Source organism: Colobus angolensis, unplaced genomic scaffold (assembly GCF_000951035.1).
Source record: "Colobus angolensis palliatus isolate OR3802 unplaced genomic scaffold, Cang.pa_1.0 Scaffold54, whole genome shotgun sequence".
NCBI lineage: Eukaryota > Metazoa > Chordata > Mammalia > Primates > Cercopithecidae > Colobus > Colobus angolensis.
Window position 1 is genome coordinate 576858 of NW_012118932.1, and position 11990 is coordinate 588847.

The 11990-nt window shown below is 58.2% G+C and overlaps 1 protein-coding gene across 2 annotated transcripts in view; it reads right to left on the reverse strand.

The window, feature by feature from the left end:
* Window positions 1-11990, reverse strand: part of TNK2 (tyrosine kinase, non-receptor, 2) — a 49811-nt gene that overhangs the window by 10246 nt on the left and 27575 nt on the right. For both annotated transcript variants that reach the window (XM_011961163.1, XM_011961164.1), the window contains exons 3-9: window positions 10694-10764; window positions 8480-8701; window positions 6804-6956; window positions 5707-5984; window positions 4092-4218; window positions 3550-3696; window positions 3357-3451 (exon numbers count right to left, since the gene is read on the reverse strand). In XM_011961163.1, coding sequence (XP_011816553.1) covers window positions 3357-3451; window positions 3550-3696; window positions 4092-4218; window positions 5707-5984; window positions 6804-6956; window positions 8480-8701; window positions 10694-10764 — 1093 coding nt within the window. The remainder of the gene's footprint in view (window positions 1-3356; window positions 3452-3549; window positions 3697-4091; window positions 4219-5706; window positions 5985-6803; window positions 6957-8479; window positions 8702-10693; window positions 10765-11990) is intronic.

Below are 11990 nucleotides of genomic sequence, written 5' to 3' on the forward strand. Positions count from 1 at the left end.
CAGCCTCCCACACACAGGGCCACTGACCCGGCCCCACCACGCACAGCCACCCTGTGATTCCCACCCTGCCTGCAGGGTGGGAAGGAAGGAGAGAGGACAACACCCCGAGAAGGGACAAGTCCCATCCGAAAAATAGGGCTACTCGAAGGAGCAGAGCCGCGGCTCCCCAGCGCGCGCACACAGCCTCCCGAGGCGGCCCGCAGGGGAGGAACCCCGGCACCAACCGGGCTGCGGCTCTCCTGCTACACCCACGGGCTCCCTGATGGCTGCCCGGGGCCAGACGCTGGACTCTGCTCTCCACCTCGTCAGGGGCGCTCATTAACCAGTGAGAACGCAGCTGAGGCGGAGACCTCGCTCAGAGCAGCATGACGTGCCCAAGGCAGGTCACTCCCTCTGGCCTTTCCCTTCCACCAGCACTGCCCAGCTCCTGGCACAGAAGCGTCCTCTGGGACCCACTTCTGCGAGGCAAAGGAGACACCAAGCCCGCCTCCCTTAGTGCAGGCGCGGCCGAGGCAAGAGCCCCCATGACTGCCGGGAGTCCTGACACCACTCCAGAAAACATGCTTGCTCCTGGGGGAAGGAGAGTAAGAGGGCAGAGAATGTGTGCAAGAAACACCCCTCAGGATGGCCCCCAAGCACATTCCGAGGCAGCTTCTCCCCCAAGAGGACCAGTGTCGCTTCTCACAGCCCACACGCACCCGTGTGAGGTTCAGTGTGGCTGAGGTACCAGCAGCCCAGAGGGGACCGAGGCCAGCCCTTCCCTCCAGGCCCACCCTGTCCGCGTCCTCTCTCTCCCGCCACCAACAAGCCAGAGTCCCTGTGGCCATGGGAGGGCCAGGGCTGCCACCGGGCAGTGACTGAAGCAGGGGCTGATGAGGACTTTCTGGGGAAGCAGGAAAAGGGCCCAACACCTCCGGCATGAACCTTCTACCTCCTGCTGCCCCTGGGCCTCCGGTCAGCGTCTCTGGGGTAGACGAGATGGAAAACAGAGGCTGGGCGCTGAGAACTGCCTAAGGCTACCCCAGCTCTGGGAATCTCAGCACCGTGTTCCCGTCCTGGCCAGAGGTAGTCCAGAAATGGCTCAACCAATGCCGGACATTCTGTTCAAACGCCCGCCCGCTCTTCTCTCTGGGGGTCCCAGGCGCCCAGGCCTGGAGGGATAACCAGGATGCCTGGCTCTCACCCCCAACAGGAAGCCGAGGCTCCAGGGCCAGACCAGGCCAAGGACCCGCAATGGATTCCAACACCCGCTCTGTGTGCGGAACAGAAGTGCTGCCAGCCATCCCTTCCTCCAAATGAGCCCCCAGGAAAGACCGGTCATCAACTGTGTCTCCAGATCTAGACAGAGCACGAAACACCTCGGTGTCTTCCCTCTGCCCACAGCCTAGTACCCGGAGAAGGACTGAGCCTAGACTCAGAGCTGGGGCAGGTGGCCTCCCAGACTCCACACCAGGAAACAAATGCTGGACAAAGCAAGCGGGAAGTCACTGCGAAGAGAAGGCCAGGCTAGGAGGGAGGCCCAAACACAGAGACCCACATGTGCACAGCCAGGCCCAAAGACACAGACAGAGCCATCTGTCCGGAGACATGGAGACGGAGGCAGCCACACAAACATGGAGATATTCAGGGACTGAGAAAACAAGGGGGCAGAGTCAAGCTCTGCCACCACTGACACCCAGGCCCGCTCCCAAGCCTCACCGGCTGTCGTGGCCTTCTGCCCTCACCTCCCACCTCCTGAGCAGCTTCAGGCACGGAGGGCAGGTGCTGTGGTCCAAGCCAGGGCTGGTGGCCCCGGGGAAGGAGCCCCCAGCAGCAGCCACAGGGAACCAGCGGCTGGGGCTAACAGGAGCCTTCGACGGAAGGGCAGGGCAGGGCGCACCCACAATCCTCCCGGGAGCAGCCGCTCCCAGCCCCTCCCGCTGCCCGCCTTGCCCCGTCGGTGACCTAAAGCACCAGCTCCAGAGACACACGCCCCAAACACAGGCCGCTCCGAGTCACCCCTGGGGACACTGGCAGGCACACAGGCTCCTGCTGAGAGCAAGGGAAGCGGGCGGTAAAGATCTGGGGCTCCAGCGGCAGCACAAGAGGGGCCAGGCCAACGGCTCTCCAGCTTGTGGAGGTGGGCATGGACGTGGGGCTGAACTTTGGGCTGGAGGCCCTACAAGGTACCTCCAGGGGACCCCCACCCTTAATCTCCCCAGAGCGCCACACTTGCAATCCCATCCCTGACCCCTCCGCTCCAAACCTGCAGACTGTGTGCCTCCTGTCTCCAAGCCTCTCTTTCTAGAACCTTCTGCTTTCTTCCCCAGCATAACACCCTCAACCACAGGCCCTGCAGTCTCAGTATGTCATTCGTGTTCCGGACCCTGGGCCCAAAGGTGAGGGAGCCGGGCCTGGGAAGGCTCGGGATGTCGGGGCCACAGTGGTGCAGGTCACACTCCATGCAGCCCCCCCAGGTCTCCTCCCTACACCCCCAAGAGGCACAGGATTGCACGGAAGGCTGCAGACCCCTAAAACCTGCAGTGTAGATGGAAGAGGCTTCCTGGGAAGCAGCCCCACCCCCTCCTTGCCTGGCCTGAGTCACAGGAGCTGAGAGTACAGGGAATTTCCTCCACTTCACTCTGCTTCCTGGTCCTCAATACTCCCCGCTGCCTCAAAGGCACCTCAAGCCTGCCCTGCCCCCACCAGTTCCTCAGACATCCTGGGGATCAGCTAGCAGAAGGCAGGGTCAGCACTGGGTGGGGCCTCAGGGCAGGCGCTGGAACTGCGGGGGCTCAGGGGGAAGACAGGGGCTCTGGAGAGGCTGTGGGAGGAGGGTTAGGTATAGAGAGGGTCTCCCCAAGGGGAGATGGGAAGAGAGGACCAGAGGCTGGAGGCCGGCCTGGGAGCACGCAGTGGGCTCAGCAGGAAGGATGGAAAGCTGGCAAGAGGGCAGGCTGGGCTGCTTCAGCTACTGAAAGGCACCCAGGTAGAAGGTTGAGTCCCTGTGCCAGGAAGAAGCAGGGAGAGAAGCAGGGAGGAGAGGAGCAGAATCGAGGAAGCACGGGAGTCCAGAGCGCTGCTGCGACCCAGGCCAGGCCAGGCCACTCCCTACCCCTCCGTAAAGGCAGCCTGGCCCAGCCACAGAGCCAGGGCTGGAGCCCAGTGGGAAAGGGTGGTGGAGAGAAGCTGGGCAGGGAAAGGCACTAGGGAGATGGAGGCAGGCCTGTCCTCCCCTCACACTGCAGGGCTCAGGCCCAACCACCAGCCTGTGTGTGGCCAAGGGAATCTTGGAGGCCAAAGAGATCTGTCCACAGGCCCCTCTGACCTGTGCCCTTCAAGCGACCCCAGGGCGGGCCCAGCCCCGCACTCCCTACCTTCCCTCGATGACGGTGATGACGTCATTCATCTGGATGTGCAGTTTGTCTGGTTCCTCAAAGTCCTGAAGGGCCCGCATGTCCGTGGGCTGGGCCTGGGGGAAGGGAAAGGCCATTGCCAGCTCTGGGACTGACGCCTGGGTAGCCCCTCAGCTTGGACACCCCAGCTCTCCTGGGCTGACCTGTCCCTCACCTCCAGCAGGAAGTCCCGCAGGGCCACAAATGTGGGTCTGTCCTCTGGCTTGTGAGCCCAGCACTGGACCATGACGTTGTAGATGTCCTGGGGACAGTCCTCGGGCCGGGGCAGCCGCTCCCCCTCCTTGTCGATCTTATGCAGGATCTGAAGGTGAGGAGGTGCAGAGATGGAGGACAAACAGAGCACCCAGCCCTTCACTTCCCGCCTTCCCTCCGGCCTATCCACAGCTGCAGCAGCTGCTGCCGGGCCTGGCCTCCAAAGAAGGGATCTGCCTGCCCGGGAGGGGCCCTCTCCAGAGCCCTAGACCCTTCTTCCCAGTCTGGGGCCTCGGAATGAGTGGATGTGGCAAGGGCTAGAAAAGGAGGGCGGGCCCCAGCTTTCCCCTCCCCGTCTCTTTGCTGGGCTCTCCCTGAGGCCATACAGATACGGGGCGTGGGAGCAGGGAGTCCGGGGTGAGAGGCAGTTCTGGCAGGGCCGGGCTGCAAGCTGGGAATGGAACTCAGCCCACCGGCCCTACGGGGCCACCTCCCAGCCCTCACCTGACTGCCATTGAGGCCGATCCAGGGCTCCTGGCCATAGGTGAACATTTCCCACAGTGTCACCCCGAACATCCAGGTGTCGCTGGCATGGGAGAAGGTGCGTGTCTTCAGGCTCTCGGGGGCACACCTGGCAGAGGCAGGGGTCAAAGAGAAGCCCTCTCAAACACCCTACTTGCGTCCGCCCCGGGGACTTAAAACGCTCATTCGGCAAACACTTGTTGTGACCCCCTGTGCCACGTTCAGCAGTGGGTCTTGGGGGCGCCGTGTGAAGTGGGCAAGACTCCTTGACGACACGGTGCACAGACTTGGGGAAAATCACCTAAGCCCAGGTGTCTTACTCACTGCAGCCTGGCGTGGGAAGAGGAGGGGAAGTTTCCCAGCCAGAGAAGCAGGGAAATGAAGGAGGTCAGAGGCTCTAGGACGGAGCAGGGAGAGAAGATCACAGGCTGTTTTCTGACTGTGGTGGGAGGATGACAATTCCCAGATTTGGGGCGGGATCCTGGGATTTGGGTCCTTCGGCAGGAAGGAGTGGGTGGGAAATTCAGATAGGGCCTGGGGAGGAACCAAAATGGGTAGAAACAGTCATACTAGCTTCACCCAAATACATTCGTTCTGGGCACCCCCCGGGTGAGGGGGAAGTGCCACTGTGGTGAGGTTAGAAACGGACATCCCGGCGTGGGCTGAGGTGCAGAGAGGAGGGTAGCGCCTAGACAGGGACCCAGAGCGAGCCCTGCCCCTCAAAGGGGATGGGGCCGGGAAAGTCTCTCGAGGTCTCTAAGGCTCATTATCCTCATCGGTGAAAAGAGAACAATAACCCGCCCCTTCATCGTGTTGTTTAAAGCCAACTGTATTAATACATTACCATGCAAACCAGGATGCCTGAATACAAAAGAGGCTGCTATAAATTACTGCAGGACGACAGGCATAATCTAAGACCTATGCTCTCCCTAGGGGGAAAGCCAGCTGCTCCTTAAGATGACCATGCGTTCTGGATCATAAGGGTTGCCCACAGTCACCGCTCGGGCAAGCAGAACTGGAATAACCCTTCCCACCTCAAAGCAGGCAGATCACAGTTCTTTGGGTGCTTCTGGCACCAGACGACCACAATGGTCTCAGCAGAGGATAAACCCACAGAGGGGCCAGGGCAAGGCCAAGTACCACCCCCAGTGCACAGGTGAGCAGCCCTGGCCCATCTACAGGGCCTGCCGTGGCCTGGGCCTGTCTACCACTAGCTCTACCTAGAGCACGCTTACCAACGAGTCTTTCCCTGGCAAACTTCCCCTGACATTTCAGGAAGCCTTTGAACACCCCACCGAGCAATGCCCCTTGGGTGAGGCCACGGCATCTATCCCTGTAACACCCCATCCAGCAATGCCCCTTGGTGAGGACACAGCATCTATCCCTGTGCTTTCCAGCACCCAGATCCTGGCATGCAGGCCCTCAAGGATTCCTACATGGATGGTGAGTGAATGGGTGCAAAAGAGGGCACCCCAGGCTTAGAACAGACAAGGACAGGCCCAAGCAAAACCAGGGGCTGTGGTGGGTCAAGAAAGCCCCGGAACTTTGAGGCCGGGGTCTGCAGGGACCCTGTCAGCTGGCAGCACCTGCCCCTCACCAGGCGAAGGGCACCTTGCGATGTTCCTGCATGACGTAATGGTCGTCATTCTGAGGTAGTGCTCGCATCAGCCCAAAGTCCCCGATCTTGACCAGGTCGCGGGTAGCCAACAGCAGATTGCGGGCAGCCAGGTCACGGTGAATAAAGCGCTTGGACTCCAGGTAGCCCATGCCCTCAGCCACCTGCACAGCGTAGCGACTCAGAGTCCCCAGGAGGAAGTGGCCCTGGTGCTTACGTAGCCGGTCCAACAACGATCCCAGAGGTGCCAGCTCTGTCACCTGAGGCCATGGAGGAGGCAGGAGGAATGAGCTGGAGGACCCTGCCCCTTCTCAGCAGCCCACGCTGGGCCCCCAACCCCCTTCCTGAAGGCTTTCCAGAACCAGGCTGCACACTCCTTCCTGGCCTGCTATCTGGGAACTTCTAGGAGTCCTGCAGTTTCTCAGGCCTCTCCCTCGAGGCAATGTAGGAAACTGATACCCAGAGAGAAGGAGCTCAAAGAGGCAATGGCTAGAAATTCCAAAACTTGGCCAGGCCTGGTGGCTCATGCCTGTAATCCCAGCACTTTGGGAGGCTGAGGCAGGTGGATCATTTGAGGTCAGGAGTTTGAGACCAGCCTGGCCAACATGGTGAAACGCCTATCTCTACTAAAAATACAAAAATTAGCCAGGGGTGGTAGCGCACAGCTGTACTCCCAGCTACTTGGGAGGCTAAGGCAGGAAAATCGCTTGAACCCAGGAGGTGGAGGTTGCAGTGAGCCAAGATCATGCCAGTGCACTCCAGCCTGGGCGACAAAGCGAGACTCTGTCTCAAAATAAATAAATAAATAAAACATAAATTCCCCAAATTAAACTCAATGGCCAGCCCCTCCCATGGTGCTGACACTGAGCACCAGCAAAATCCAGAGGCAGACCCGGACCGGACCGCAGCAGACACAGCCCGCAGCAGGCTGGGCCCTTGTGAGCCCCTTTACTCCGTCAGGTGGGGGGACCACAGTAGGATCCAGGGCACCTCTGACCTTAGGTCAGAGAGAGTAACTGCACCACACATCTGGGACCAGAGCCCTCTCCCTGCCCACCCCTCCTGCCTACAGCACTCACCATCTTCATGGGCGGCGTGAGCACCACCCCGTAGAGGCGGATGAGGTTTCGGTGGTCGAGCGAGTGCATGGCGTTGACCTCCCGGATAAAGTCGTCCATGGCTTCCGGCTGGCTCAGGACGTCGGGCTTCAGGCACTTCACAGCCACACTCACCTGTCCAGAGCAGGATGTGCAAGGACTCAGGACCTGCCAGGTCCCAGACACACGGAGCCAACCTGCTCCACCCTCCAACTCAGCTCAACAATCCCTGCCTCGGAGCTGCTCAGCTGGGTGGGAAAGCACGTCACCAGTGCCTGGGCTTACGGCTCTACATGAGGCCTGGCTGAAGAAGGGCAGAGGGCTGGCCCTCAGGAGCCATCGTCGGCAGTGCCTCCCCTTCCTGGGGGAATGCTGGGCTTAAATACCAACCAAAAAGTAAGAGATAACCAGTATGATGAGAGAATATTCAAATGTTATAAAATGGACTTTTTTTTTTTTTTTGAGATGCAGGCTGCAGTGCAGTGACATGATCTCAGCTCCCTGCAACCTCCACCTCCCGAATTCAAGTGATTCTCCTGCCTCAGCCTCCTGAGTAGCTGGGATTACAGGCAGGCACCACCATGCCGGGCTAATTTTGTATTTTTAGTAGAGACAGGATTTCTCCATGTTGCTCAGCGTGGTCATAAAATGGAGTATTAAAAGTTCTTTTGCTGTAGAAGGAAAATGCTTTAAATGTAATGCCAAAAACAAATATGTGGAGCTAGAAGTTGGCACAGCGGCTTCCCTGGGAGAAGGGCTGAGTGATAGCGGCTTCTTCGGGAGAAGGGTGTACTGAGTAACAGCGGCTTTCCCGGGAGAAGGGCGCACCGAGTGACAGCGGCCTCCCCGGGAGAAAGGCGCAGGTGCACTGAGTGGACAGGGCATGAGGAGCCCTCTGAGGTGCCGGGAATGCACCGGACGTGACCTGGGCAGTAAGAACATGGCTTCTGCATAGGAAACAGTCACACCAGAACTGTATGCTGTGGTGCACACATGTTATCCCTGAGGGGAAAATGTTAAATGCAATGCCAGGAAGAAAGAACAAGATTTTAAAAGCTGTATCCAAAATTTGTATCTTAAGTAAATCCGACAAAATACCTAAAGTGGGAGGAAGAGGCAGAAATGCCAACTCTGCTTCCTCTTAGTGCTGGGATTACAGGCGATTTTTTTTCTTGTTTTTCAAATAGTTTCCAAACTTTTATAATAAGTAAATTATTTTTATAGTTGAAATAATAAATGTGCTTAGTTAAACCTGAGCATGGGCTGGGCGTGGTGGCTCACACCTGTAATCCTAGCACTTCGGGAGGCTAAGGTGGGCAGATCACCTGAGGTCAGAAGTTCAAGACCATCCTGGCCAACATGGTGAAACCCTATCTCTACTAAAAAGACAAAAAACTAGCTGGGCGTGGTGGCGCACACCTGTAATCCCAGCTACTCAGGAGGCTGAGGCAGGAGGATTGCTTGAACCTGAAAGGCAGAAGTTGCAGGGAGCCGAGATCATGCCCATTACACTCCAGCCTGGGCAACAGAGCGAGACTCCGTCTCAAAAAAATAAAAACCCAAAAATCCTGTTGTGACGCGTCCCCAGTCCCATTCACATCCCAGTTGGGGGCAGAAGAGTCACTGCCTCTGCTGCGCTGGCAGGACACAGAGCTCACCGTCTTCCCTGAGGGCGCGTCCCACTCGCCCCTGCGCACCACGCCAAAGGAGCCATCGCCCAGCTTCTCCAGGAGGCGCAAGTCCTTCTCCCCAATGAGGCAGGTGAGGCTCTGCAGGGGCCCCTCCCCTGCTGGGCCCCCAGGGGCGGGCGAGGTCTTCCGGAAGGTACTCTGAGAGTGATGAGGGGGGAACTCAGCCTCCAGTCGCTTTCCACTGAACACCTGTTTGAGGGCAGCCGGGGGCCAGATGGAATCCAACACCCCAGGGTCAGTCACTCAGTCCCACCCTGCTGGGTCCACCTGGTGATCCCTGGCTCAGCTTCCAGATAAGTCCTGGCTTTGCCAAACTGCCAGTGGGGCCGCCGGGCTGGAGGCCTGCACTCCGTCCAGGCACACCCCAAATACAGAACACAAAGCCTGACGCTGGCCTCAAGGTGGGTGCCAGAAAAAGACCAACAGGCATCAGCCTGTGGCTGCAGTGGCCCCACACCCAGCTGTGCAGACAGGGAGAGTCCAAAGCCCTCCCAGCACTGCCCACCCAAGGTCTGAGTCTCCTTCCAGTCCTGCCCCACCCTCCCTTCCTGCACCCGCCGCCCAGCAGACTCCAGCCCTAATTCATGTAGATGGTGCAGGAGCCGCAGGGGCCTCCACAAACACCTCCTTGTCCATTTTTAGCCCTGGCCCCTTCTCTGGCCTGACCATTTGGTGCTGTCTGTCTCCACCCTCACTAGGGAGTCGGCTGCCCTTCATCCTGCCCAGGGGAGAGGATAATTTTAGCCTGAGGTTGAACCGTGCGTGTGTGTGTGGTTCAGATGAAGCTAGTCCTTACTGGGGAAGGGCCTGGGAAGACAGCTGGGTTTCTGGAGGGGCGACTAGAGCTGAGGGCTGAGACAGAAGGAAGAGTGGAGGAGTGGACAGGGAGGGGGCCAAAGGTCAAGGGACAGAAGAAAGGAGGCCATGAGGGTCAAAGCTGGCCACAACAGTCTGACTTGGCACCCTCCACCGAGGCACCCACAGCCTAGGCTCCAGGCTGCAGATTCTTGCCAGTTTGGGTCTCACGTCCCCAAAGCTGGTGGAGCCTTATCCGTTCGGGCTAGGGTGCCTCAAATCTGAGGGCCTCTTCTGGCCTCTGTGCTTCCTCACAGTAACTAGAATTCCTTATGTTTGCAAGCAACGTTCAGGTTACAAGACCCTTCACAGTCATTATCTCTAGGGCCTCCCACAGCCCTGGGAGATGAGCTGGGCAGCGGGCCTGGCATCATTTCTCTGAAGACAAAAGACGACCATCGGGAGGCCCCTGACTGCCCAGGGACCTATCAAGAGCCAGTGGCAGATCCAAGACCCCTAAATCTCGGTACCCCTAAATATCGGTACCCCTAAACCTCGGTACCCCTAAACCTCGGTACCCCTAAATCTCGACACCCCTAAATCTCGGCACCCCTAAATCTCAGCACCCCTAAATCTCAGCACCCCTAAATCTCGGCAAACCACGCTGCTCTCTTCTCCGGCCTCCACCAGCCTGACACTACTCATCCTTCCCTAAAACCCGGGCAAAGGACCAGGACAGTGTTCCCAGAAAAAGCCATAGGATCCCTAGAGACAGCCCCTTTGCCGGATTGCAGCCAGGAAAATCTCTGCTGCCCAATCCCACTCCAGCTATTCGGCCCTGCCCACCCCCAACCCCAGCCCTGAGGCCAGAAGTGGGGAGGAAAGGCCGCGGCTGGCTCACTTCCTCTCTCATTGTCTTCCAGACAATGGGCAGAGTTCCACTGAGTCAGACCAGGGACTCACTACACCACAGACCCAAATTAGGACAAGGTGTGGGGAGAGGTGGGGACAGGCTGTGGGGAAGGAAGCTGTCAGCAGGGACAGATGACCGGTCCACCGCCCCACGCTGGACACTGGCCCCGACGCTCAGACACAGCAGGGCTAAGTTAAGGCACACTTGTCAATGAGCTCCTGCTCCAGGCGCTGAGAGGGGCTGTGAAGGCCTCACCACACACAGGCTGCTTGCGTGTCCATATCTGGCGGAGACAGACACTTAGCCCGGCAGCTCTACAAGTGCCCTGCCCGATAAGACCCTGGACGCAGGGGTTCTGTACAAAGTGCCGGTGAAATGGCGAGATTCGACCTGCTGGGGAGTTGGGGACGGTTCCCAGGACTGGAAGCGGTAGGGGGCATTCGAGGCTGCCACCCTCCCACCTCCTCACCCACCTTACTCATCCACGACTTGCGTTTGCACAAGGCCTTCCTCCTCTTCACAGCCTCCCACAGCCGCCGCTGGCCTGCAGGGAGGGTGGGGAACCCAGCGCTGTGAAGGCAGCTCAAACCCCTGAGAGAGGCTGCTGCCTGTGGTCCCCTCGCGGTGAGTCTGCCACTGGACACCGCTCAGCACAATGATACCAATGAAATCAAATCAACCCCAACTAACCGGAGCTTCGACTGCCCAGACGGTCTCTGCACTCCACTTCCCGGCACTGGCTCTCAAACTGGGTGAAGGTGTTTAACCACAAACTTGAAGTGGTGGGCTTCTCCCAGTTCTCAGGAAAAAATCAAGGTAATAAACAGAATTTTCTCAATGTTGAGGTTTTTTTCCCTCCATAAAATTTTCTTATGCTACTGGCATCAGACACCAACTATCCAGGGCAAAAGTAGCATAAGTCAATGTCTAACTCAGCACCTGACTACCTATTAAGCTATTTTAACTTGAATGCCCTAATACGTTTCTAACATCCTATGAAGATCATGACTTTTAGATGCCACAACCCCCACTTTTAGGAAAAATACGAAGGGTTGAGCTCAAATCAGAGCAAACCTGTGCGCGTGTGTGCGTCTGTGCATGTGCGTGTGTGTGCGTGCATGTGTGCATGTGTGCGTACGTGCGTCTGCATGTGTGCATGTGTGTGTGCATGCTTGTGCATGTGTGCAAGTGTGCATGCATGTATGCGTGTGCACGCATGTGCGTGCGTGCATCTACGTGTCCATGCGCACGTGTGTGCATGTATCTGCGTGTGTGCGTGCTTGTGCGTGCATGCATGTGTGTCTGTGTGCATGTGCGTGCGTGTGCATGCATATGTATGTGTGCACGTGTGTGTGCATGTGTATGTGCGCGTGCGTGTATGCATGTGCGTGTGAGACCGTGAGAAAGAGCGCCGGTAGCGGGAATCAGCAAACCATCTGAGCGTTAGCGTTCTCCCTACAGATCTCTGGATGTGGACCTCCCCCCCGCCCCGGTATTCAGAATGATGAGAACAGACTCAATTTGATGCTTGTGAAGGAGAGGCGATCAAGGACATACACTCTATGTAAGAACAAACAGAACGGGGCATGGAGTGACTCCTGTGTAGCCGGCTTTAGGGAAGGCCTCACTCTGCTCAAACTCCAATTCACCTTTACAACTGCCAACTGTTCTCATCACACATCAGCACCTACTGATGTCCCTCCTGCTCCGCCTCAGGGCTCTGGGACAGACAGAGTCCTCAGCCTGCTCCGCCTCAGGGCTCTGGGACAG